At 32.3% G+C, this 27,610-nt stretch overlaps 4 protein-coding genes across 8 annotated transcripts; 1 reads left to right on the top strand and 3 right to left on the bottom strand.

The window, feature by feature from the left end:
* Nucleotides 1-3,423: 3,423 nt before the first annotated feature.
* On the top strand, nucleotides 3,424-5,438 carry LOC125185431 (protein BRASSINAZOLE-RESISTANT 1-like). The gene is made up of 2 exons (XM_048081962.2): nucleotides 3,424-3,960; nucleotides 4,403-5,438. Exons 1-2 carry the CDS (start codon nucleotides 3,667-3,669, stop codon nucleotides 5,090-5,092), a joined length of 984 nt encoding a protein of 327 aa, XP_047937919.1. The 5' UTR covers nucleotides 3,424-3,666; the 3' UTR covers nucleotides 5,093-5,438.
* Nucleotides 5,439-8,285: 2,847 nt separating this feature from the next.
* On the bottom strand, nucleotides 8,286-13,472 carry LOC125222801 (lysophospholipid acyltransferase LPEAT1-like). Of its 2 annotated transcripts, XM_048125618.2 has the most exons (9): nucleotides 12,847-13,472; nucleotides 11,792-11,914; nucleotides 11,639-11,676; nucleotides 11,079-11,143; nucleotides 10,600-10,668; nucleotides 10,094-10,227; nucleotides 9,513-9,653; nucleotides 9,122-9,185; nucleotides 8,286-8,789 (listed from the first exon to the last, which is right to left on the bottom strand). In XM_048125618.2, the coding sequence occupies exons 1-9, from the start codon at nucleotides 13,336-13,338 to the stop codon at nucleotides 8,770-8,772; spliced, it is 1,146 nt and encodes a 381-aa protein (XP_047981575.2). In that variant the 5' UTR covers nucleotides 13,339-13,472; the 3' UTR covers nucleotides 8,286-8,769. The 2 variants fall into 2 exon arrangements, with proteins under 2 accessions (XP_047981575.2, XP_047981574.2); XM_048125617.2 differs by lacking the exon at nucleotides 8,286-8,789 and having other exon boundaries at nucleotides 8,915-9,185; nucleotides 12,847-13,471.
* Nucleotides 13,473-14,144: 672 nt separating this feature from the next.
* On the bottom strand, nucleotides 14,145-16,978 carry LOC125220077 (uncharacterized). Of its 4 annotated transcripts, none has more exons than XM_048122200.2 (8): nucleotides 16,588-16,978; nucleotides 16,123-16,471; nucleotides 15,625-15,727; nucleotides 15,480-15,547; nucleotides 15,280-15,333; nucleotides 14,810-14,893; nucleotides 14,547-14,723; nucleotides 14,145-14,359 (listed from the first exon to the last, which is right to left on the bottom strand). In XM_048122200.2, the coding sequence occupies exons 1-8, from the start codon at nucleotides 16,881-16,883 to the stop codon at nucleotides 14,321-14,323; spliced, it is 1,170 nt and encodes a 389-aa protein (XP_047978157.1). In that variant the 5' UTR covers nucleotides 16,884-16,978; the 3' UTR covers nucleotides 14,145-14,320. The 4 variants fall into 4 exon arrangements, with proteins under 4 accessions (XP_047978157.1, XP_047978158.1, XP_047978156.1 ...); XM_048122201.2 differs by having other exon boundaries at nucleotides 14,810-14,890; XM_048122199.2 differs by having other exon boundaries at nucleotides 14,810-14,902; nucleotides 16,588-16,977.
* A 7,946-nt stretch (nucleotides 16,979-24,924) lies between these two features.
* Nucleotides 24,925-26,535, bottom strand: EULS3 (hydroxyproline-rich glycoprotein family protein). The gene is made up of 4 exons (XM_048120712.2): nucleotides 26,087-26,535; nucleotides 25,879-26,001; nucleotides 25,219-25,447; nucleotides 24,925-25,104 (listed from the first exon to the last, which is right to left on the bottom strand). Coding segments are annotated over exons 1-4 (762 nt in total). The 5' UTR covers nucleotides 26,495-26,535; the 3' UTR covers nucleotides 24,925-25,102.
* Nucleotides 26,536-27,610: the final 1,075 nt, after the last annotated feature.

Raw genomic sequence — 27,610 nt, 5'->3', positions numbered from 1 at the left:
TTTACATCTAGTGATATAAATATTAATGCAAATTGTTAAAAAAATCATGAATTTTTGTCAAGATTTGGCTCTTACAACCATTTTTAAAATGGTATTAAAAACCATTTTCAACAATATTCTTAGTTTTTCACATGAGCATAATATTTCCATTGTATATGTTGTTGACGCACATGCTTATCAAATTATCAAATTGATGATGTGGTTGGATTATATGCTATGACAAAAGGGGCTGTGCCATTTCCCATAGGAAAAATTAAATCAAAGAAAAGGAAAAAGAAAAAGAAATAAAATAAGTGTCGCTGCATTTTATTCATAGAATGTTGTGTTTTAAACACAGCCCCCTGCAATGCACAGCAGGGGATCCATTTCCATATGCTATCTGTATTGAAAAAATAATACTCCTACTCACTACTCTTTCCGTTCCACAAAAGATGTCATACTTGTGGGACGACACGAGATTTTAGGAGGTTTTGTTTTGTGTGTTAAATGGAGAGAGAAAATATAATTTTTATATTCATGTGAGAGAAAACTTTTTTCTAAAAAGGAAAATGTGACATCTTTTATAGGACAAAGTAAAATGGAAAGTGTGACATGTTTCGTAGGACGGAGGAAGTAAAATTTACCATTGAGTTTTCTCAATGCAGAATATTTCAATTGTCATTGAATACAATTTCGTCCAAACTAGATATTGTGAAAAAATTAATATTATAAAAGCTTAATAATTTTTACAATCAATTTTGAAAATTGAAGCACATTCCAAAACCTGACCAAAAATATTTATGACAATTTGCCATAAATATAACATCCCCGTTCAATCGAATAACAAACTGCGAATCTAATTAAGTATGAACACGAAATATTTCATTTTCTAGAAGCCAGTTATGTCATGCTTTCTTCGTGTTTCACTGACAATCCAATATATTACTCTCGCCGTTCTCGAAAAATATGAATTATTTAATTCTTTATTAGTTCGTTATTGAAAAATTATGAAATTTCTAATTTTAGAATAGTTACACAACACATTATTATACACATCATTTTAATTATAACTAATGTCATTACACTACACTTCTAATGGTGTGGAACTCACTTTCTACTAATACTGTAGTATACTATCATTAGTCTTATCTTTTTTAATTTATCAATTATGCAATTGTTCATATTATTTTTCAAGGACGGAGAGAGTAGTACTAAGTACAAGAGAACTGATAGTAATAGAACTTCAAATATTCACACGAACTTATGCTAAATTTTCAAATTTTTATTTAAATTTTTTGACACGCTTTATAAACTACTATTACAAATAATGTAATTTATAGCAAAATACACATGCCGAAATTTTATGACAGAAAAATAACGTGGCGTAACTCATCGAGATTTAGAGTGTACTCTCCATATGCATGATCACATATCAATTGTGGAACAAGGTCGAAGTATTATTGAACTCATAAAGATAAGCGTATTTTACTAGTATAAATTAAAAAAATTACTACATGAACAATTAATAACTAGTACTACGTGCCATAAAAATTGAGGAACTTATGTTAATTTTAATGTGAAATTGATAAATTATGAAATAGATAGAAAATAAAATGATTGGAGATTGTTAGTTGAAAATATAGTCCATCTCATTAATAAAAAATTTATACAAAATGAAAAGTTAACTAGTTTTGAGAGATAAAACAAAATGATAAAAATAGATTTTTTTTAAAACAAAGATAGTATTCCCTCCGTCCCACAAAAGATGTCACACTTGTGGGATGACACGAGATTTTAGGAGGTTTTGTTTTGTATGTTAAATGCAGAGAGAAAATATAATTTTTAGAGCATCCACAATGGATGCCCGATCGCGCGCCCGATCGGCCGAGATCGGGCTCGGGCGCGGTCGGGCATCCATTGTAGCCCTCGGTCGCGCCCGATCCCGAGCCCAATCGATCGGGCGCGAGATTGGGCGCCCATTGCGACCAAACGCGCGAGCCCGATCTTAAAAAAAAAAAAAATTAAAAATTGATTTTTAATTATAAAAACCGATTTTTAATTCAAAAAATCGATTTTTAAATTAAAAAATCATTTTTTAACTTGAAATAAAAACTATAATTTCACAACGATCCATACTAAAAGAAGGATCCGTGAATTAGTGAAAGAATATATTTATAGAATATAATCCTTCACACTAAATGAGCAAGTTTTGCATTACTTGAGTAAACCTTTTATAGATAGGTTTTCAACTCCAACTTTCATTGTGACTTCGATGTGGGACAAATGACAATTTTATAGATAGGTTTTCAACTCCAAATTTCTTTGTGATTTCGATGTGGGACAATTAGTTTTACACTTAAAAGAGAGTTTTTTGTTGCTTTATGTAAAAATTTGTTTGATTTCAATGTATAATCTATATTTAGCCAAATGGTAAATGTATATGGGAAAATTATAGAGAATGTGTGTTCAAGTCCCAAACTCAACATACTTTTTTTATTTTGACCTTTATTATACTTTACTCATTTTATTCGATTAATGCAAGTGTTTTATTTAAATTTATTGTGTTCTATAATATTGTATTTATATATTGCTATTTTTTATTTAATTAAAATTAAATATATAATTTATAATTTTTTTTTTAAATTAAGTAATGCATGATTTTCATTTAATTTAGTATTGAATTTTTCTATTTATAATATGTGAAAATATAAAAAAATAACATTAAAATTGAAATGAAAAGTGGATAAGAGATAGGGCATCATCCACTAGGGCTTCACCATTGCAGAAAGATAGGGCATGCTGACGTGGCAACCACTAGGGCTCTCACTGGGGCTTCCACTAGGGCATCCATTGTGGATGCCCTTATATTTATGTGAGAGAGAACTTTTACCAAAAAGGAAATGTGAGATCTTTTGTGGGACAAACTAAAAAAGAAAGTGTGACATCTTTTGTGTGACGGAAGGAGTAATAGTAACTACTAGTACTAGGTAAAATGGGTAAATTCCTATAGCAAATAGTATAACTATGAACTTATCTTGTTTTAAATTTATAAAGAAAATCCATATAAATGAGTAGGATTACATGATTAAATTGGAATCGGATTGATGGTAAACAATTTGGTAGCGAAATTGTGGTCAACGAGCCGAATTGGAATGAGCTTCGCAATTTAGGTACCTGTTATCATTACAAAAGTTGTATCAATAAATCGACAAGAAAGCCGATTTTAGCCAAAAAATAGAGAAACACTTAAAAAAAAAAAAAAAAAAAAAACATTTAGAAAAAATGATGGATTTTAAACTAGAATTGGAACGGTTGATTTTAGTTCAAAGCGAACCCCCTCGGGCCAATTCTCGGTTAACCTTGGGTGGAACCAGAACCGAGATCGAATACAAAGAAAAATAAGCGTGTGAGGCAACAAGCTGAATTGCAGTGCCACATTCCTTTCCCTCAATTATTGCTTTATCTCTGTAAAATGTAAAATAAAAGAAAAAGGCAAAAAGAAAAACATGCACATTAATTTCATGATATGAACACACAAGTCACAAACACACACTCTCTGATTCAACACTTGGCAAAGCTAATTCCTCATCAGCATTGCATCCCCCAATTATAAAGCATAAACTCATCTTCCATCACTCCCAAAATTCGATTCACGCACAGATCTAGAGAGACAGCGAGAAGGGAATTATGATGTGGGAAGCTGGAGGATCGACAGCCTCATCCTCAGGCGCCGGTGTTGCTGCCGGAGCTGGCGTCGCAGACGGCGGCGGCTCGGGGAGGAGAAAGCCGTCGTGGAGAGAGAGGGAGAATAACAGGAGGAGAGAGAGGAGGAGGAGGGCGATTGCAGCTAAGATTTACACAGGGCTGAGGGCGCAGGGGAATTACAATCTGCCCAAGCACTGCGACAACAACGAAGTTCTCAAAGCTCTCTGCAATGAGGCTGGTTGGGTCGTTGAGCCCGACGGCACCACCTATCGCAAGGTGATTTTCACTCTTCTTTTTCATTCTGATGGAAAATTAGAATTTGATTTTAGTTTTTTTTAAGGTTGATTTTCTTCTGGTTGATAATTGGGATTTTATTGTGTGTTTTTCTTGGTTTTGTTTGGATCTGTTGATTGTGATGCTTGTTTCTTGGTTTCTACATAAAGATTTATTTTTCCCCACACGAAAAGGTTTGTAAATTTCGTTTCTTCCATTACTTTCTAGTTATGTTTTTGCTCCATATTTGAATGTACAGAAAAATTAGGAATGGATTTAGCACTTGGGTTATATAGTTAAATAGAATTTTCAGTTTTGGAAGTATAATTGAAGTATAAATTAGTGAATGTTTACAATCTCCTAATTTGAGCATTACCAGTTAATCTGCCTAAATCCCTATTTGTTTGGGTGTTAATTTGATTGAATTGGACTAATTATGATATAGGGATGCAAGCCAATCCCAATGGAAATAGGAGGCACCTCAACCAACATCACTCCAAGTTCTTCAAGAAATCCAAGCCCACCATCTTCCTATTTTGCCAGTCCCATTCCTTCATACCAGCCAAGTCCATCGTCGTCGTCCTTCCCCAGTCCATCCCGTCTTGATGGGAATGCCTCGTCACACCCATTCGCCTTCCTCATGAGCTCATTCCCTTCGTCTCTGCCTCCTCTTCGAATATCCAACAGTGCCCCAGTTACCCCACCCCTCTCCTCCCCAACAAGAGTCCCCAAGCAAACTTTCAACTTGGAGACTCTTGCAAAAGAATCCATGTCTGCCTTGAATATACCCTTCTATGCTGCTTCTGCCCCGGCTAGCCCAACCCGTGTCCATCGCTTCACTCCAGCTACCATTCCGGAGTGTGATGAGTCCGACACCTCCACTGTTGATTCCTGCCGCTGGATGAACTTCCAAGCCTATACAAATGCTGCCAACATGGTCCCTACTTCTCCCACCTTCAATCTCATGAAACCCGTGGCTCAACCCGTTCCTTCCAAGGATGGCATGTTGGATAAGGGCAAGGCTGCTGAATTCGACTTTGAGAGTATGGCAGTGAAGCCGTGGGAAGGTGAGAGAATCCATGAGGTGGGAATGGACGATCTTGAGCTCACCCTAGGAAGTGGCAACACTCGTTAGCTTTCCTTGCTCTTGCTGCAGGCTTAAAAGGGCATGCCTAGTTCTGCTCAAGTTTTAGTTTTCATGGAAGACTCTCATTCGGAGACGAACCTTGACCCATAAAGCTTGTATCGGTTCGTCTCTAGGTTGGATAATTCATTCATATTGTTTCTGTCTGGCCTTTCATTTGATCTTTTCATGCTTTTAGCTATTATAATTGGCCCCATTTTAAGTTGCTTGGGGTACTATTACATGTAGATATTTGTTCTCATTTTTTGAATTGTGATCAAGGTCATTATAGACTAGTATGATATTCCTCCATGTGTGAACTTTTTGATGTTTCTTAATCAAAGATTAGTTTTTTCAATGTTTTTAGCAGTATGCAGCAACTCACTTTTGTTGAAATCAGATCACTTTTCTTCTTGCATCTACTGAAATTTGATGCAAGATTTGGTTGCATTTCTTGATTAACTTGCTTATTTTATGAAACATGATTTACTCAGATTTGTGATTTAATAGTGGCCCCAGACAACTTGGTCTTGGCAATAATACAGTGAATTATTAGACATTATAAGTTGGTTATGAGATGAAATAAAGAAATTCAAAGATTGGATTTGTGGAAATGATTTGGGGGGTTTGTATATTTTGTTTTGTTGTTAAGTGAGCGTAATATGTGGGCTTGATCACATGTAGTGCTTGATGAATGATTGTGGTGTTGGTCTACTTGTAAAGAAAAGAAATGGATGCATTATTATCTGATGCTCATGCTTTATAGGAGTATGTGTTTGGTCAACCAATGATATGTCACCACAATTATCCGCACAAAACGGACTAAAATGAATCCAATATGATTAGATGTGATCGTGCTCGGGATTAGGGTCATCCAAAGTGTGATGATGTTTGGATTGATTTTGATGGTCAATCAAAATTTGTTAACACATGATTCAAAAAGTAACTAGTGTTTTTCACTGATAATGGAATTCACTCCATCGTTGCACAGTTACACTAATAATTTCAACATTTTACAAAAAAGGAGAATTTTAAAAAATTGCACACCATTTTTAGAATAATCAACAAAAAGAATTAGTTTCAATCAAAATATTCCTAAATTATGGTGTAATTTTTATGAATTATAATTATTTTTTACTATAATATTAATCATAATGTATTGTGCAATATAAAAATTTATTTCAAAACAAATGTTGCTATTAAAATAGATAAATTATTTGTGGGACATTGTGAGACACAAAATTATGAGATAGAGGATCTCATGGGAGGGCCGACTATCGTCACACTTTTATTTTTATTGAAGTTATTTATAAATTAAATTATACAATATAAATTATAAAAATAATTATATCTTGTCCCACTAAAAATTGTAAAAACAACATAGATATTGCCCTCTTACCCTCTCAGGATATGTCTCAGTCATCACACTTGCTATTAAGGACAATGCTAGGTAGGGTTGAGAGGGGTCGATACTCTATTGTCGGTCTACGATCAATACTGTCGAAAGACGAAAACCTCATAAATCAACCTCTCACTCTACGGTTGCTACCTCCATCCCAACTCTTTTCTCGCTGTTGTGCGGTTTTTGAAGCCTCATTATGGTGTATGATCAGAATATATTTTAGAAAGAGTGAACTACATAAATGGTATCTGATCTTTCACTTTCGCACATAAAATGTACCTGATCTTTATTTTATATCGATTTTGGTACATATTTATTAATCACATTTTTTGTACCTGATGTGAATTTCACCCCCAAAATGCCCTCTAAACAAGTACATTTTCCCATTTGTGTCATAGATGATATTTTGGGCATATATACAAAACTAGTACCAAAAGTGATATTATAATATCTCATTCTCCTAACTCTTTATACTATTATTACTAATCAATATTAAAATTATTATTTTAATATTATAAATAAATAGTAATTAATTTTTAATATCGTTCAAATATACTTAATTATAATTATAGTTATAATTATATTTAATTATTATAATAATATTATTGTTATAATACTAAAAACTAGTAGTAATTAATCAATAACCGTAGTATAATTATTTAAATTATGAATCATATAATATAATATAATATAATATAATAATTATTATTATTATTATTATTATTTTATATTAAATAAATAACTAATCAATATGGCCTTAATAAAAATTTAAAATTATGAATTTTATTCATAACAAAAAGATTTGAATATTTTTTAGTTAGGTGTTTCAACCCTAAAATGAGTATAAAAATATTCAATTGATTTAATTACTTCAAATAATTAAATTAATTAGATATTTTTCTTGATTTATATTATGAATGCAATTAGATGTACGTATAAAACACTAAAAAGAAAGAAGAAAAAGGAGAGAGAAGAAAAAAGAAGAAACTAAAGAAGAAAAAAAGAAATAAAAAAAGGTAGAAAAAAAATCACATGTCTGATACTATTTAATTTAAATTCCCAAAAATATCTCCCATAACAAAAAAATCACATATTTGGTACCTAGGACTATTTTTTCATGGGGTAACAAAAACGATATAAAATAAACACCAGATACCATTTATAATGAAAGATCAAATACCATCGATGTAGTTCACTCTTTTAGAAAAGTTCATAAAGAACATTTCTCCTTTTCCTCTAAATATTATTCGGTCATAGTTTAGGTAGAAGAAACGCAAACATCACATTATAAAGAACGATCTGCTTATTTTCCTTGTCGACAAGGTTGCTTCCACAAATATGATTGTTGGTGATGTTTGTATTTAAAATCAATAAGAGGAAGAAGAGAACATATGGAAAAGACAAAAGAACTGTAACTGTCATGGTTTATTTTCCAGGTCGCATGTTGGAGTTGTTACATCAGAACCTTGGTTCTATACATTGTATCCCACTGTGTTTAACGCTTAACATTTATTGTATGTCCCAAACATTTCAATACACAAACATATTAGAATTAGACCTCTGCATTATTACTTCTTTACTATCTACACTTGAGAATATATACATAATTCAACACTAAATCTCAATTTTTGAATCTTGTTACAAATTTATCCCTCCGCCTGCGTTACTATCGTCGTCTCCTCCTCCATCGACCAATAGCCGAGCAAAATCGAAACGTGAACTCAAGAGAGAGAAAGAGTTCGTCACATACAGAAATTTGGAATAAGTAATGTATCATATCCTGCCTGCTTTTCAAGGGTAAAATTATGATGCAACAACAAAACATGATTCTAACTTCAAAAACTATCACAACATAATCCCCAATTTGATACACTGTTGAGGCTTTGAAAGACTGTTAGCTGTGAGTGAAACTAAGATTCTATAACAGTTTAAACTTCGAATCCGACAACCTAAACTAGTAGAAGAAGCTGTTAGATATAATCAAAGAATGAGGTTTCCCGGCTATATACACAACTGCTATAATTTACGTTGCAACAATCAAATAAACGAAACTTTCGCAAGTAATAGCCCCATGGCCATGTCCACTGCCTACCGAGCTTTCCATGATCACTTCTAAGTAATGCTGCCTAATATATGAACAAAGAGAGCACAGAGAAAATCCCACCAAAGCTGAATATTTAGAGATCATATAGACGACCGGTGATTTTCTTCTATCAGCGTTAAGTTTTCACTTTTATGGGGTCAAAAAATACATTCATTATATGAATATATACACGTCGGACTCGGGTTATCTTTCACATAATAAACCTGCAGGAACAACCAAAGAGATCCATTCAGATTAGCCACAGTTTTAACCAGAGGCTTCTAGGGCTATTATTATTTCTAGGCCATGCATGAAATGAAGAATTAGTGATACAGAGACAAAAACACGATGAACAAGAAGCATTATAACATCTCATTCGGACCATCATTTTGTGTATAAAATAGTTACAGATCTTAACATAATTCTAATAGATTGTGGCTCCAGGTAAGTCTCTGGCAGTTTTTAGCAAACAAATGGACTAACTAAACATTCAAAGCAAGGCGATGAATTTATCAATCCTCTTTCTGATGCAAAACAGTAGGCATACTTATATTACCATTAAGAGCAGCATGATAGACTCGTTTCTCTGCTAATCCAATATCTGAAAGAATCAGATTGCCCTGCAACATAAGAGCAACGAGAAATTCCTTTCAGATAAATGTAGTAAACGGAAATTCCTTAAACAAAAACTGGGCCTCAGTGTTCAGTTTTTATAAGCTTCTGCCTATTAAGTACAGTAATAATTATTTTCAGTAACATATGATATGATGTAGTCAATTGCTAGACATCCTGTTATTTGGTCAAGTAATAGTGGGAGCCCGATTCATCAATGCAAGAAATGACAGTGGACTCTAGAAAAAGGAATTTTATATGATTCCACACAAGCAACCAATTGATGCTAATTTTGACACTTAATAATAATAGCTTGATGTTCAGAAAATAGATACCTCTCGAGCCATCAGCTGTCTCACATTTTCAGCATAAAGTTTGGGATTTGCCTTTTCTTGTTCTGAGGGGTGATAAACTGGTAACTTTTTCACTTCAATGTAATTCACAAACTGGCATAGAAGAAGAATCACATGGCGCACCTGTGAAAGATATAAACATCATGAGCACGGTAATGGGACTATTTGGACCGCGACTGCACACAAGCAAGAGCATTTCCATGGTCATTAGTAACAACTAAAGTTCAGAATAAAAACCACTCCTTGTCATTGGTAACCACTGAAGTATATAAGGACGGACAACTGTCTGGAAAATCCCACCAAAGCTGAATATTTAGAGATCATAAAGACCAGTGATTTCTTCTATCGGCGTTAGGTTTTCACTTTTATGGGGTCAAAAGATAACATAACAGTCTCATACAGATTGAGAGTAAAAATAACAAATTAAACCCAAATTGAACAGAAGAAATTTCACCAACAAATTTAACTTTCTACCAGGGCAGATCTAGAGCATATGTAGAGATGAATATCTCACCGAGAGAACTAAATACTGAACTCCATCAGCGCACAATAGAATAACTCACCCCAGATATTGAGTCCCATGCAGGACTAAATCTTTGATAGGGATATCTTAAAATGACAGGAACTACTGGAGCCTTTGCCAAAAAAGCACCACTCTTGAATGGGAGGAGGTAGTCGCCATTTGTGGTTGTGCCTTCTGTTAAAAGACAAAAAAACTAGTTAGACAAACTAGAGCTTCTCTTATAACTAGAACATCTAAGATAGTGAAATCCATCTAATGAGGGAATAAGCAAATTTTACAAACTACTCCAAAATGACAGATTAAGAAGCAATTTACAATGCTACCTTTTGATTCATTTGCCAGTATACCACAGAAGAAAATATTGCCATGAATATGCATTGTATTGTCATAAAATCATGCAGAACTGATTATTCAGAAAATGTATCTTTATTTCTCACTACAATCTCATTCTTTAAAGGCATGGATCAGAGTGATTAACTAAGTCAACAGTAATAGTCTGGAAAGGGAGCAAAAACCAGAAGATATAAATGTCATCACAAAGATAACCTGGGAAAAGTAGCATCTTTGGAGCAAAGTTATCTTGAAAAGCTTCTTGAACTCGTTCAGTGATAACACCTGCAAAACAACAAAGACACCTCCAGTATAAAATAATTGGATCCAGGCTAGTACAGTCAGAAAACATGCCCTGTGCACACCAGATTTTCGCATGTTCACATAAATAGTACTAGTAAAGTTTCTGATTTGAAGTAACTATCTTTTACAGGAATTAGATTAGCTTTGTTGCCTTGAATTGAGTGATCTCATTGAACAGCCTTTACTCTTAAGGGTTGACTATAATGGTAATGAATTTCGTGTGGTTCACGTAGGTTTCTTTTTATTTTGTCAGACACACTAAGGTGACAAACTAAACTAGCATTTCATCATAAAAATGGATTTATTGTTCCTTTCCACCCATCCCAGGATTACTTCCTTAAGTTTATAATCTACAGCCAAATTATCACTTGGTGCAGTGAAAGAAGATTTACCTGAAACCCCTTTGAAATCTGATGACTTTGATTCACGCTGCACATAGATACAACCGAGACACTTGCTGTAATGAGAAAATGATAAGGTAAATAGTTACACCTGCGGCATGCATCTTGGAATAATATATGGGTTCATATATGAGAAAAGAAAGTGGGTGAGCAAGATCTATGCTTGAATAAATACACTAATCCTGCTCCATTAAGATGTCAAAGTAGAAAAAAATAGTACTGTACTTTTTACAATGAAAATGTCAGTGTTACCGGGCATATTAGATTGCAAAAATAATCTAAAAGTGGGACACAAAAGCAGTTACAGTTCCTAGTGGGTTGGCAAAAGGATTATTCATGCAAAAACTCAAAAGACCCTAAATTCCTATATCTTAAACCCCATAATACTGGAACTCCATAATTTGATGCAATCACATTCACAAATGTGAACTGAAATGTGTTACAATAAACAGCACATGGAGCATGTAGGAATTTGATTTCACTTGTATTTTTTACATATTGGAGAAGCAAACAATAGGTTTTCTGTTACGTATTGAAATATAAGAACCCACCTTACAAGACCAATAAGAGGAAGTTTAGCCACAGATCTCTACAGCAGCAAATCAACAAAGAAGACAATAGGCATGTTAGCATTGCATTGAGTTAAATACGCCTGTGAAAGACATACATATTACTATAACAGGGAGTATTAAGTATTAATTCACCTTGGCAACAAAGCTTGGGAAAGAAGAAGACATATGATATAATATATCTAAGTAAGATACATGGTTGGATACAATAGCCCCATATCCTTCCAACACTTCAGATGATTCATTACTATCTGCAGACTGAAAACATTGAAAAAACTCATTAGTCAAATTAAGATGATCACATAGCCAGACATATTTTCTGAATCTTCAGGAAGCAAATCTTATCAAAAAAATAATTATGATGCAAGCAACCAATCAGTAAAAAATGTGATCTACTAATCAAATGATTATATGCTAATTGTAACATCATCTTTATAAACTCATCATAAAGAAAAGACTAAGTACAGAAAATCTCAAACAAACAGCCTTTTCAAGAGTGTATTACCAACTTAAGACACCTCATCACCACATCTGTCAGTGAAATGCTAAATCTTACTCCCCCTGGCCCTAAAAAAATTGCCCATTTTGCAATTTAAGCCCATCTCCTGAAACACTGCCCTTTCATTTTTTGGTAACTACCGCAATTATCAGTCGGACCACAAAGAAAACTAAAGAAAAAACTGATTTTCTCTTCCCCAGAACATTATCTGCATGCCCTGTAAGCAAGGCAGGAAATTATCTCTTTGTTTGTTTTGAAGCAAACTGATTCCCATCTCAGATAATGTCTCGGCTAGTTTAGTACTTCTGGAATGCTGAAACATAATTTAGACATCCACTTTAGCTTTTCTAGGAGTAACACATTTCACCCAATGCCATTCCACTCATCTCTTTCACCAATTCATTACACACACAATGTTGTTTCCACAATCACATAAAGCTAATTGTATCTCTAGACAAAACTCCATTGTGAAGCAGGAAAAACAAGCAATTGAGTAAGCTCAGATGCAACAAAACGCATCAGGCAATGCCCAAATTCATTAAAACAAATAATTTAATACTAATTCAATCTAAGGCAATAATACCATACTACACCTAACTAAACAAAAGCACTAAAAATCAAACGAGCACATCAATTGCAAGAAAAATCAAGCCATTAAACATCAGCAAAAAGACAAAAAAAAATGAAGTACCTGAGTGATCACCGCTCCATCAACCTCACCACCGCCACTTGTATCCGAAATCGAATAAAACCCGAAAACGAAGAGCAAAACCCTGGACAAAAACCTACCGCTCCGCACAATCACCGCCCTCCGCCAGCCGCCCATGTGGGCGAAATCCTCCTGCTCATCCTCCCTATTCGGAGCTAAAAACGCCGTGCAAAATCGACAGATCAAGTAATAAAACACCACAATCGCCGTCCCCGCCGCCACCCTCACCGGAAGCAGAAAGATGAGTGCCAATCCGAGTAGAAACTTCTCCACCAACGGAAGGTCCCCGCGCCCCATTGGGCCGTACACATCGAAGCGGACATAGGGAGCGTACTTTTTCTCGAGTTCGTCGATGCTGGTGCTAGGGCTGGAAACCGGGTTCGCGGATTCGGGTTTGAGGAGCGGGCGGGAATCGGATTCGGGCTGCGGAGGGGCAGCGGGGGCGGCATTAAGCTCTTTGAGCTCGGATTCCATTGGTAATCAAGAAAGATGAAGTTTTTATTAGGGCGGAATTGGTTTAGGAGTTTCAGCGGGGGCACATTGTTGTTGTGATTCGAAGAAGATAAATTCTGCGGTGAATTTGATTCTGTTTGGATTTGGATTTGGGGGTAATGGAGTTGGCGCGTGGAGTGGGATATGCGGGGCGCCGCGTGGGGACTTTTCGTGCGTGCGACGACACGTGCAGTCATGTTTTAACGGCGGAGTGGGCCCATCATGTTTCTTTCGTTTTTTTTATCCTTTTTCCTATTTTCATTTCACCTAATTATACATTATTAGTATAATAAAATTTCTGATTATGAATAGGTGAATTGTATTGCACTAAAATATACGAATGTTTATAGTTTTGACTTTTGAGCAATGGCATGGTTAGCTCTTAGGTATTTCTAATTGAAATGAGTTTTTAAATAATACTCCTACTACAATGAATATACAATAATTATTTTTTAATAATTTATAAGGAATTAAGTTTTCAATTTAATATTTATAGTTTTACAACAAGATTAATTTTCAGGATACGATCAATTTATTTAAGTAAAAACAATCTAATCAATCACAAATTAATTTAAATAAAATTGGTGTGGATCAATTTAACTATAGATTTTGTCGTTATCCATATATATCTCCTTTTTATAATTGTATTATATTGTGGGATTAATGTTTACATGCGACTACCATGTATTGAGAAAACATAGTAATTCAAATATCTGTTCCAACGCAGTGCGTTTTAATTTTGTATTCTTAAACAATATGTTTGTTATTGTGATATAATAAAAAAAGCATTGTATGGAAACAATTTTATAAACATTCCAAGCAAATTAACGTGCACTATACATGTGGTATTCATTTAGTTTACATTTATTTTTGCTTTGTCATAAATAAAAAAGATTGATATATGCATTCTGCACTATGCTGGACCGAGCTAGTATACATACATGGCTGCATGAATGGTTAGTACTTAAATTGGACAAGTGTTGTTGAAATGGTCCCATGCTTCCTGTATCAAAAATGAAGGCAAATCTTCACATTTCACGTGATCTCTAGACAGTTCAAGAACTCTAAATATATTTTTAAACCCAGAAAAGAAAATTTATGTCGGTATCTAAAATGAAAAAAAATATGACCAAAATTATAGTGGAATTTTGGCAGATAAAAAATAGACAAGTAGTGGTAGTAGTAAATACCTGAAGAATATCAAAAACTTGAAGGGCAATATACTTGTGATGAGAAGCAGCGCCTTTCTGCTGAAGTTTATCTGGATGTAGGCGGAGCAATGCTTTCTGATAAGCTCGTTTCACCGGATTCTCTTCGACTAGATCCACCAACGCGATTGGCTGCCATCCACTTCCCGGCCAAAGAACCTTCGTCACAAAATTAATAGTTAAAACATGTACTAGCTATTTGATTGTTAAATTAATTAAGAGTTAATAATATAGTACTAACTCACATATTGTAGGGTTGACAGGAGAGACCTAATGTTCCCTTCCTTCCCTGCTGACCACTGTCGAATTTTAGCATCAGCCTGCGTCTGCTGCAACAACTTTACATATCAATTAGTATATGTTGCAATGCATCATATATAGTGAGTAACTAGGGTGCATTACAATGCTAACATTTTGTATACTGCTAACTTACTAACTCATCAACGCAGTGTATTAAAAATGTCATCACGAACACGTTAAATGTCAACACAAATTTGTATTGACATTTTAATATAATGTGTTGACATTTTATATTTAAAATGTCAACACAGTGTATTAAAATATCAACTAAGTTTATGTTGACAGTTCAATGTTATTGTGTTGACATTTTTAATATACTGCATTGATGAGTTAGCATAGTTACCCAACTTAAGAAAATTAGTAATGGATCACACCTGGTGAGGAACTTGGTAATTACATATATATCAATACTTACTATAGTGTCCTCACATGGTGTAGCTTGTTCAAGATCATCATGCAACTCCTTCAACTGTTAAAACCAACATCTCAAAAGTAATTAAAAATATATCAAGAAATCTGGTACCACTTTCGAATGTGGGTCCTAGACCAGTACCCATTCTATATATGTTCTTGCACAATGCACATGAAGTTCCATAAAAAAAGACAACACTTAACCTCGAAGAAGTCTTCAAAAGGGTCGTTCGAATCTTCCTCTAATATCTTAGAATCCACGCGTGGTGACTCTAAAAGTGAAATCATCTGTCAGACACTCAAAATAGAGGAAAAACATTAACAATTGATAGTACTATATGTTACCAACCTGACGAATATGCGTTCTTCTTATTGATACAATTAGCATCGTTTCTTGCATAACTTGCTGAAGGCCATTCTTGTGGTTTCACCTTTCTTAAACTCTCATCCTTCTATTAAAAGTTTAAATAAATATTAAAGATAAGAAAAATTGCCAATTAAATAATCACGATATATAGTCCATCCTATACTTTTCAAAAACCGAAAATTAAATCACAGAAGATGAAATCTCAATTACATTAATATGCGATGATGTTGCAACTGGTTTTAAGCACTTAATTAAAAGTGTTATGAGTATGCCAACTTATTTGTGATATATGGTTATATGATGGGTCATGGGTGGTTGTTTAAAATCAGGATCGCATATTTTACCGGAGAGGAGACTGACAGAATAATCGCAAAATTTCCACCGTTTCAGATTTTGAAAAGTGCAAGACTAACTAAATTTGATCATTTTTCATGATTTATTTAATAATTTTCTGTATAGTATCAATTTTTTCAAACTTACTTGATTATGATTTTCCATTAGGTTGACTCCTATATCCGTCCACCTGCAACTCTGACTTTGCATCTTAACATAGGATTTTGGGATTAAATCTGTTTCATTGTTGAATATCTTGGCAAAGCCTCCCTTCACATTATCAGCACTGAAATGATACCTATTGCTCTGACTATTCAAATCCTTTCCAATGTTTGGTACATCATCATTTCTTCTATGAGAGGTTTGATGAACTCCATAATTTAGCCCTCCATTTTTATCATTTGAGAATCTCTTGCTCTTATGCTCCAAAGCATGATCACTTGTTGAAGAAAATGTAGGAAATTCCACAACTAATTTGCTAGATTTGGCTGGAAAACTGTTACATATAAGAGATAGGAAAAGAAAAGGTTTTACTACTATATTTTAGTAGTAGTATTTCGAACATCTTGATTGATCATCTTTACAAATGAAAACACAGTTTTATAGTAGTACCTTGAGGTGTGACGATGATGAGTTCTCCATGGCGAACTATACGATTCATGGCCTCTAAATATGTCATCAAAGAAATCATCACCGTGAAGATGTGGCCCGCCACCTCGCCGTGGCGGCCCCCCAAAAACATCACCGAAATCCAAGCCCCCTGAGTCTGTGTATGGTGATTTAAGGGATGCGGTTTTGGAGCGATCAGACTGCCTCAAACCATCTTCATCTTTCATGAATACGTCCATTGATGTCCACAAACAAATCTCACCAATGAGTAGATTTATCTTGAATTTATTGAACATCATGAGCTAGTTTTCATTTTCAACTTTTTGTTGCAGGAAAAGAACTGATCAGTTGGGAATTTGGAGTGGTTCAAGAAGGTGATAGTGATAAGTTTTTGTGAGGAAAGTGAAGCCACATGATGGATCAAATGTCATGTTTCTTTCTAAATCAAGATTTTCGGATAAGAGAGGGGAAAACGTCGCTAAAATACAACCAACTTTGCTATTATTAGATGGGGGACTCTCTCTCGTTAATATCAAATTTAGGTGTCGCCAAAAGTAATTTGGGAGTATTTGTGTAGTTTTTAAAAATGGGTGATGCTAAACAACGTTAACCACATAAGGTTACTTTAGTAATAATTATACATTAAAATATTAATTGTAGTAAGTAAAAGACTTTAACAACCCTCTTAATTCAGAATTGAGAATTCCCTCTCTTCTCCATTTTCAAATTTGAACAAAAATTACGCATTAACTACACTTCAGTTACGTCATAGTCCCAATAAAAAGTAAAAACTCAAGAGACAAATTTTAAAAACAAAATTTCGATATGCATGCAAATTTGCTACTCCGTGTTTATTTCTTTTCTTTTTTTAATGATATCTTAATTTTTGCACCATGCATATAGTATTATGTAACTCTTTTTGAATTTAAACACTCAAATATATTTTAAAATTCAATTAGATTTATAAGCTAAAATACTTATAAATTCTAATTATAATATCTGTATGTGTGTTTTATTTTTTTATTTTATCTTAAACTTTTTACTTTTATTAATATTTTTATTTTATTTTTTAAAACACTTTTTTTCTAATAATTAGTCTGTGATATCGTAATTAGAATATAATAAATATGTTAAGTTATTGATTTAATTAAAAAAATTATATTATTTTGCAAACTGATTAGATGTTTTCAAAGGTTTATGATTGCAGGATTAAAATTATATTATACGTTTAATATAATAGTAATCAAATCATCTATTGTGGTCTGTAATTTGCGGAGCTAGGATCCACCGAAGCATTTCTAATGTATGGATATTTCAAGAAATTATCTCCTACTAATATGGAGCTAAAAGATTAGAATTTCCACAATCATGATACCAACTTACAAAATATGAAATATCATATTCATTTTTAATTCTTAGTTTCTCGATTCTTAATTTTTTTGCTAAACTAGTATTTCTTGATTCTCAATTTTTAAAACGTTACAGTCAAACCTAGATCAAAAAAATAATCACATCTTCTTTACCCATCTATATAATATTTTAAGTAATATGGTTAGATATTTCCCCTTTTTCTTCTTACCCATCTATATAATATTTTAAGTAATATAGTTAGATATTTTCCCTTTTTCTTTAGTATAAGTATATTGTCTTGTAATTAAAAGCTCAATTTACTATTTCTATGAGATAAAATTAAAATTTAATATATGATGTGTTATTACTAACTGAATTTACAGTTTTGATTTTAATAATCTCATAATCTTGATATGAATTTTTTACTATCCAACATCCTTTCTTCTATTTTTAAACTTTTTGGAAAGTTGCAAACTTACAATCGAACCTTATATAATTAATATCTTCTCTTTTTCTATAATACATTAAAATTCATTATAACGTGAAACAAACTAAAATCTGATATACGATATATAAATACTAATTGAGTTTAGGATTTTGAATTTAGTAATATTATAATTTTAATTATTTACTTTCCAATATTTTAATTCTTTTTATTCTTAATTATTTTAACATTACAATTGATCTTTAATCAAGAAATAATCACATTGTCTTAACTCATTGATATGATATTTTAAAGATAATGTAATAGTTAAAGTTTTCTTTACAAATATTAGCGTTTTTAGCTCAACTTGCCGTAACATGCAACAAAATGACACTAGTATACAATATATTTAGCACTACTTGAGTCTACTATTTTGATTTAATAATTTACTTTTAAAACTTTTAATTTCTTTAAATTTTTAATTTTGAAATGTTACACTCAAATCTCGATCATAAAAATAACTAGTATCTACTCCCGTGCGATGCACGGTTCAATTAATTTTACGCAAACTAATTTAATATATCACTTTATCATCACTCGAATTTGAAACTAAAAAACTAAACTTGCGAAAAACTTAACATCTACAAAATATTTACAATAGGCATATATATAAACTGCATATGTATTTGTTCTAAAGTTTTCATCCTACTTTTTTCTCTTCTAGAATTCTCTACTTTTTTCTTATATATTCTATTTATTCCTAAATATTTCTATTATGGATTATCTTCAAATTTTAATTACAAAAATTAGGCTTATTATTTATTTGAACACATTCCGTGCAATAAAAATACTAAAATAAGAAGACGATGAAACACTACTCAGTTGACAAAACATTTTTTCTCAATTCAATAGGTATAATACTTAAAATTATATTAAAACAACAAAAAACATATATTGATTAAAACGTTTTTGGATATAAAAAGAACAATCTTATTTAAACAATACATAGTAAAATTTAATGTCTAACACCATCACTATTAAATTATTAATATACAATTTATAATGTTCAAAATATGGAAGCCATTGTCATAGAAAAATATAATAAATATAATCTACCTTCATATTTTATCAATTTCAAAGATCTACTCCGTCTGTCCGCTATTAAATGTCTCATTTTTCCTTTTTCGTCCGTCTGCCAATAAATGTCTCATTTCACTTTTACCATAATTGGTAAGTGTACCCTACATTCCACTAACTCATTTCATTCACATTTTATTACAAAACCAATATATAATAGTAACAAAACCAATATATAATAGTAAGTCTCACATTCCACCAACTTTTCTACCCACTTTACTTCATAAAGTCAAACAATTTCTTAAAATCCGTGTCGGTCAAATATGAGGCATTTAATGGCGGACGGAGGGAGTAATTTATTAAATTAAATAATAAATTCATCACATTAATCTTAGTCATCACATAAATCCATAAGAATTTGTTATATCATATATGTCTCATAAAAAAATAATCATGTAAACCCTTCACCTATATAATTGGGTCAATTAATTAAAAATGTATCGCTAACAAACAATTTATTAGGTATTAGTAACTTATTCATATTAAAACATTACCCTCCGACTTCTCCTTAATACTCCAATACATCTCTACCTTATCCTTTTTCCCAACATCTTTTATCCGCCTCCATCTAGCTCGGGTGCCCTTCTTTATCACCAGTTATCATCTCCTGCACCTTTCTTGTCCTGCACCAGCGCAATCTATTCCATAAGCCAATTTTGTGGCCGTCTCCTTTATAAATTATGGCAAAAGACAAATTGTTAAAAAAAATAGCTAAATGATTCAGATACTTTTAGCCGACATTAATTTATAGTTTAGTGGATATTAATTTATAGTTATACCAAATTAACGGCATTAACATCCTTCATTTGACTACATAGTAGATAGTTATATATTTAATGGCATTAACATTTCACTTGGCTACATAAATTATAAACATAACTTATTAAGTAATATTTATAATTATTCCCAAAATTTATATATATTCAAAATATTGTCCAAAACTCGGCTTTTATAGATGTATAGATTTAAAGATACATAATGTTTCCTTTTTTTCTTTCTTATTAGCTCAATTCACTACACTATGCAACAAATAAAATATGATATATGATGGATTAATACTAAGTGAGTTTACACTTTTTTATTTTATGTGGTTCATAATTCAATATGATTATAATACTAACATTATTCTAACCCATCTATTTAATATTTTAAAGATATATAGTTAATATTTTTTTATAGTATTAGAGTTATTAGCTTAAGTCGCTATAAATTCGCTTAAGTCCCTATATATTCTACAAAAATTAAATTTACTATATTGTATACTCCCTTCGACCGATTAAACATGAAACATTTGGAATCGGCACGAGATTTTATGTAGTGTTGTTTTGTGAATTAATAAATAAAGAGTAAAGTAAGAGAGATGAAAAAGTAGAGATAGAGTTGTTTTCATTTAGGAAACGTTTCATTTTTAATGAGACAATCAAAAAGAAAAACGTTTCATTTTTAATAGTAACTAACCTAAATGAATTATTACATTGATTTTAAGAATTTTATAATTTAAATTTTAATTCATTACTCTTCAACCTATCGATTTTTATATATTTAATTTTTAAAATATTATGTCTAACCTCGATCTTACAAATAATTACATGTTTTTAACTTATCTATTTAATATTATTAAAAATATATAGTTAATACTTTCTCTCTTTTCTTTACAAATAGTATTAGAGATTTTAGCTCAATTCGCAATAACATGAAACAAATTACAATTTGATACAGTATATGATATAATATTGTTATTTGAGTTTCCGGCTTACCTTTCGTAGCTTTAATTTTAATTTTTTATTTTTCAAAATTTTATTTTCTCTAAGTTATTACTAAAATTTTGAAACATGAAAACATGTACTCTAATATAAAAGTTGCATAATATATACTCTTAACAAAAGGTAAAGAAAAAAGAGTGAACTTCAAAAATGGTCCCTGGACTATGGGTTTATCTCGAAAATGGTCCCTGGACTTTAAAAATATCACTAGTAGTCCCTGGACTAAGGGTTAATATCAAAAATGATATTTTGAGACGAAAATGCCCTTTTGAGGGGTTTTGAGGGTTTGGGCAATTTGGTCTTTTTACACTTTTAACATTTTAAATCTGATATTATTTTAGTTATGTACTAAATCTGATATTATTTCAAAATTATCATTCTTCTTCCCTTTTGTCATCTTTCACTTAGTTTCTTTATTTCAATATTAGATTTAATTTTACAAAATTAAATTTTAAATTTCAGTTTTTAAATATCAATAAATTTTTTTAATTATAAAAATTATTAGTCATAATCAATATTTGATAGTGTCTAATATTTAATCAATAAGATATAACAACGTCTTAGTTTTAATCAATATTTAATAGCTTTAATCATAAATAGACAATATAACACGGTTTATTCTGAAATAAACATGTGTCTAATGTAAGACTAATATAATTTTCGTTTATTAATTTGAAAACAATCAATCAAAATGACTAGAAAATTTCAACAAAAATACTCCTATACAAAATTTTTAGTCGACTTCATAATATTCAATCACAAGCAATTATAACAACCGAACGAAGGCTAAATAGAATAGCTCTTATTTTTCCATCACGATTAATATTATTTTTCTGTACTTCTTCAATTCAGCTTAATATTATATTAAATAACAAAAATTAATAGTTTTAATCAATATTTATAGTTTCCATGAATTAATAGTTTTAATTAAAAAAATTTATTGATATTTAAAAATTGAAATTTAAAATTTAATTTTATAAAATTAAATCTAATATTGAAATAAAGAAACAAAGTGAAGGATGACAAAAGGGAAGAAAAATGATAATTTTGAAATAATATCAGATTCAGTACATAACTAAAATAATATCAGATTTAAAATGTTAAAAGTATAAAAAGACCAAATTGCCCAAACCCCTCAAAACCCCTCAAAAGGGCATTTTCGTCTCAAAATACCGTTTTTGATATTAACCCTTAGTCCAGGGACTACTGGTGATATTTTTAAAGTCCAGGGACCATTTTCGAGATAAACCTATAGTCCAGGGACCATTTTTGAAGTTCACTCAAGAAAAAATGAATAAGAACAAAATAGAAAATAAAACATGCGGTATAATATGTTAAATGTGACATTATTATATAGACTTGAGATTGCAGAATCGACAACTAAATCAGCTGAATTTAAAGACTAAAATTCCATAAGCAAAATAACTAGATATACGGAATAGTGTAGATATGATGTTTTCTACTTTTCTTTCCAAAGAGGTGGAGTATATTAATAACAAAATATAATGCAAATATCGATCAATCTTTTACATTTTTTCAAAAAATAAGATGTACCCAAAAATGGGAAAAAAGAATAAGAGGGAGGGAAAAAACTGAAAAGATGGGCGCCATTTATGGGTGAATAAGCTGAAAGAGGCGGTAAGGATAGATAAGGAAATTCAGTTTTTATTAAACCAGAAAACTAAAAGTAAACCGATTTTTTTTAAAAAAACCAGATTATGGTTGTACATAATGTGGCTATTTAGCTTTTCCCTTTAAAAATATACTCCCGTCCAATTAAAATATGACACTGAGTTATGTATTCTTCAATAGTGATTACGTATACGAGTATGGAGTGATTGCCTCATTGTTATACCAAAATTTCTTTTTATTTCTACTTCGACCGGAAGTTTGTATGTTTACGATGTCATTAACCATTTATCAGATTTACAAAATTACAAATGTAGAATGGTACTCGCTCTGTTCACCATTTAAAGAGCTTTTTTGATTCGGTATAGAATTTAAAAAATTATTCAAGTTTGTGAAGAAAAAGTAAAAGGAAAAAGTGAGTGGAATGTGAACTGTTAGTTTTATATTGGATCATAAGTGTAAAAAGTTGGTGGAATGTGAGGTCCGTATACTAAAAGTAGAAAAAAGTATTTCTATAAATCATGAACAACCTAAAATAACAAAATTGTTTTCTAATTGATGGACATAGGGATATTTGATACATACATCACCGAAAGTCATTAATCATTGTACAAAACCTTCCACCGATAAATAGCAGGAAATCAACAAAGAATGCACATAACTTTTGTTGGGAATCCTTGTCTTCATCTATTGATGCACAATGGTAAATGTAGACATGAAACAAATCTACATTGATGACAGATATTCACATTTGAGCACAACTAGGAATACTTACTATACGCTCGCAGTTTATTTTCACGATTGATCGAATTCTATAAGTGCATCCACTAAAGTATCATTGTGCATTGCCAATTTCTCAGCACAAAGTTTAATCAAAGAAATCATGGAAATCTCATATTAAACATACAAGTATTCTATTTGTCTGACAAAGGGTGTTTGTCATTGTTCTTTTTTTTTTCAATCTCTACAATACAGAAATATAGTATTTCCTCTATTCTATAGAAATAAGCTATATTTCTTTTTTCATTCTTTCTATAGAAATAGTCCATATCTATATATGCTAACTTTTTTCTTCTTCCTTTTTACTTTAACATTAATAAATTCCACTATTCAATATACAATTTCAACTATTTTTCTTAATTCTTTTTTACTTTATCCGTTGCGCATTGAAACTCGTGCTAACACTAAATGACCTATTTTGGACGGAGGGGGTATAACTTGACCATAAAAACCCCAGGCCCAGGTCCATGGGCTTCCACCTTTTCTTATCTATATTAATTAATTAAAATCTAACCCAATTTCCTCTATAGTCCATATATCTTTCAACTTTTTGTTTGGTCGCTACAAAGCTAGAGATTTAACTCAAAAAATCAACAATAACGCCATCATTTTCAAATATTAGTAGCGAATAATCACACAGATTCACAATCAATACCTAAACGACAAAAACACACCGACGGTTTTTGGTGAATATAAAGATAAGTTGCAACTTTCCTAAAAAATTGAATGTTACCCTTGATTAATTAAATTCAATTAACTAGTAGTAAATCACAATTTTGTTAATTTAAATTATTAATTACGTAAACAATAATATACCATGATAATTAGTTATTACTACTTCCGTCCCCAAAATTTGCTACACTTTGACCCGACACAGATTTTAAGAAATGTAATGGAAAGTGAGTTGAAAAAGTTGATGGGATGTGGGTCCTACTTTTAAAGTATTAGTTTTATAATAAAATGTGAGTAGAAATGAGTTAGTGGAATATGAGGTGCACTACCAAAAATGGTAAAAGTGAAGTGTATCAAATTTTCAGGAACGGACCAAAATAGTAAACTATATCAAATTTTCAGGGACAGAGGTAGTAATAAAATAAGGATAATAATAATAGTACGGAGTAATAAATAACAATAATTATAATTATTATTATCATTAAGTATGATTTATAATTTTAAAATTATAGTAAGAAGATTGAGCTACGTTTCATCGTTAAAAAGAAGGTAGTAAGAAACATAGATGCAAGGAAATGGAGAGAGTTACAAACGAGGCACAAACCATAGGCAGCCCCAAAACAAAGCATTGAATCCAGCAACTGTGTTCAATAATACAGAAGAGTGCAGTTGAAGCACAAATGCACGTTTATTTCACACCGGTAGCATAAACCACTCGACAACAAACACACATCCACGCAAGAGATCCACGAGATGCAATCAATCCTACACATCCAACAAAAGACACAGGCATCATAAACGCGAAATCATTGCAGTCAAAACCAGTCGAACACAAAGGACTTATAGCACATAAACTTGATGCATAGATGATTAACTTACAGAATGGGACGATCTTCCAGCGTTGATTTGAATCCTTCTTCCACTCCCAGAGCACGATTCTAGTGCCATCGTGGACGCCACCATGGTTCTTATCCCCGTTGAATGCATCCACGTTTAGTTTGATGTTGCTGACCATCCTCACTGCGTGATAGCCATCGCCTAAGTCCTTGCTCTCAGTCCACAAAATGGATTCATCGAGTTTGTTGGAATTGTAAGGAGTTAACTCCACCTGTTAGAGACAAGAACAATGAATCTTGCTAAATAGTTTAAGTACCAAAACCAACAAGAAAATTGAGTCTAAACTCTAAACCAAACTTGATCAACACTTTTGGCAGTGAAATAAACTCAAAAATCTAGAAATAATTTAACTGAATTAGAACATCTATGATTATTTGGAAATCAGATTACTAATCATGTAGGCTGTCATCATAGATGAGTTGTGCTCAATCAAGAAGCTTACAATCCAACACTGAACAGAAATCATTAACCTAAAATCCAAGAATCAAATTTCAAAAACAGAGATGTGAATACTGAAAACATGACAATTGGCAAACTTTTCAAGAAATTTGCATATTCAGGATCTAACTCAACCTCACACACACACAATCAAATTCATCTCTGATTTGCAATAAACAGACTAATTAAAGAGAGAGAGAGTACAGGTTGAGTAGCACCAATAGAGTGCTTCATGGCTTGTCCAGTGGCTTTGTTGACCAAAGCAAAACTTGGGAAGCCCTCTTTGTCCTTGACTCTCGTGCTAAACTTCTCATCTTTTATCCAGTGCTGAAATTCCAAAATCAAATTCCCATCAAAAAATACGATCTTGGCAATCAAAATTGAATCTTTCACAAAACTAATCGAAGCCCACCTGCAAAGGATCGGCGGAATTCGACGGCGCAAGAACAACCTTCCCCTCGCGAATGGTCAAGGAGAAATTGGGCTCAGCCTTACAATACATCCTCACAGAAGGTTTATTTGCCAGCTCGTTGTGGGCCGGAGCATTAGGCTGGTGGTGGGCGGCGGGCGCCGGGCTGTGGCTTGGCACGTGCGGCGGCGGAGGAGGAGAGTAGGAGGTGTGGGAGGTGTGATGGACTTGCGGCGGCGATGGATTGTGGGCGTTCACTGTGTAGACTGGCGGCGCGTTTGGAGTGGGGCCGGTGTGGTGCACTTGAGGCGGCGCTGGCCCGGTGTGGTGAACTTGCGGTGGAGGAGGCGGGTGGTTGTATTCTTCTTCTCGGCGATCGTGGTGGCGGGTGTTGTGGTGGTGGCCGTCCATCTTCGTGTTTGAGTGCTTTTTTTCAGCAGATCAGAATAGGCGAAGATATATATATAATGATTAATAATGGGATGGTTGAGATTAGTTTGCAATTAAAAGTGTTAATAAATTTTCTTGATTTAGAGAGAGAATGGGGAAAGTCGGTGACGTGTATCGTGTGAGGTTGTGATTGGACGAAATAAGACAGATAGTGAAGCAGAAGGTGTAGGTGGCACAGCAATATCTTCCATCCCTGCATTAGTGTACACAAAATTCAAGAAAGCTAACAATCGTGGTCAATGATACGGGTAGGAATGTGTATTGGGTTGATTATCTTATTTTGAGTCAATTCTACTCAAATTACAACAATGGAATGGATTGATTACTCCCTCCATATTTTTCATTATTAGGAATACCATTTTGTAACACCACTGAGTTTTAAGAAATGTTACAAAAATTTATATTTAGTGTGAGCGTGGATTTTAAGAAATAGTGTAAAATTTATACTCAAAACTGCTCAACACAGCTTCAACATTGTTTCAATACAATATCAAAATAGTGTAAAATTTCAAGATTTTAATATCAACACAATCATTGAATACCGTTGAAATTCTGTTGACATTTTCCTGTTGATGCTTTTTGTGATCTGTTGACATTTTTCAATGATCCAGATCATAGTTTTGAGTTTATACAATGTTTTGAGTTTTCATTTGATCGCATCTCTTAAGCAATAAGTATAAAAAATTGTGGATTGAAAAAGTTAGTAGAACATGAAGTCTATTTTTATACTCCTATACATACATATATAAAAAGTGAGTTGTGGCCTTAATTTAGAATATTTATGATATTTTGAGTATGAATTTGAATATTGATAAATTTTGGACTAATTACCATATTTTCTTAGTACAGCAATTACCTATTGAATTAAGCAATAAAATAAACAAATAATTAATATGGCATTTACCTAATGAATTAAGCACTACACCATTTAGGCAAATTTGATTTTGATGTATATAACCGACAATGATACGAACTTAGAAATGATTATTTCTTGGTCATGGATGAGAAAATAATGCAAAATTAAACAAATTTAATGTTGTCACCGTACCACAATCAGTTACATAATTTATTGGTGCA

Source organism: Salvia hispanica, chromosome 1 (assembly GCF_029641045.1).
Source record: "Salvia hispanica isolate PSC_SH4W2 chromosome 1, Shi_PSC_v1, whole genome shotgun sequence".
Classification (NCBI taxonomy): domain Eukaryota; kingdom Viridiplantae; phylum Streptophyta; class Magnoliopsida; order Lamiales; family Lamiaceae; genus Salvia; species Salvia hispanica.
Note: the sequence above shows the minus strand (reverse complement) of the source record. Positions and strands in the feature narration are given on the sequence as shown.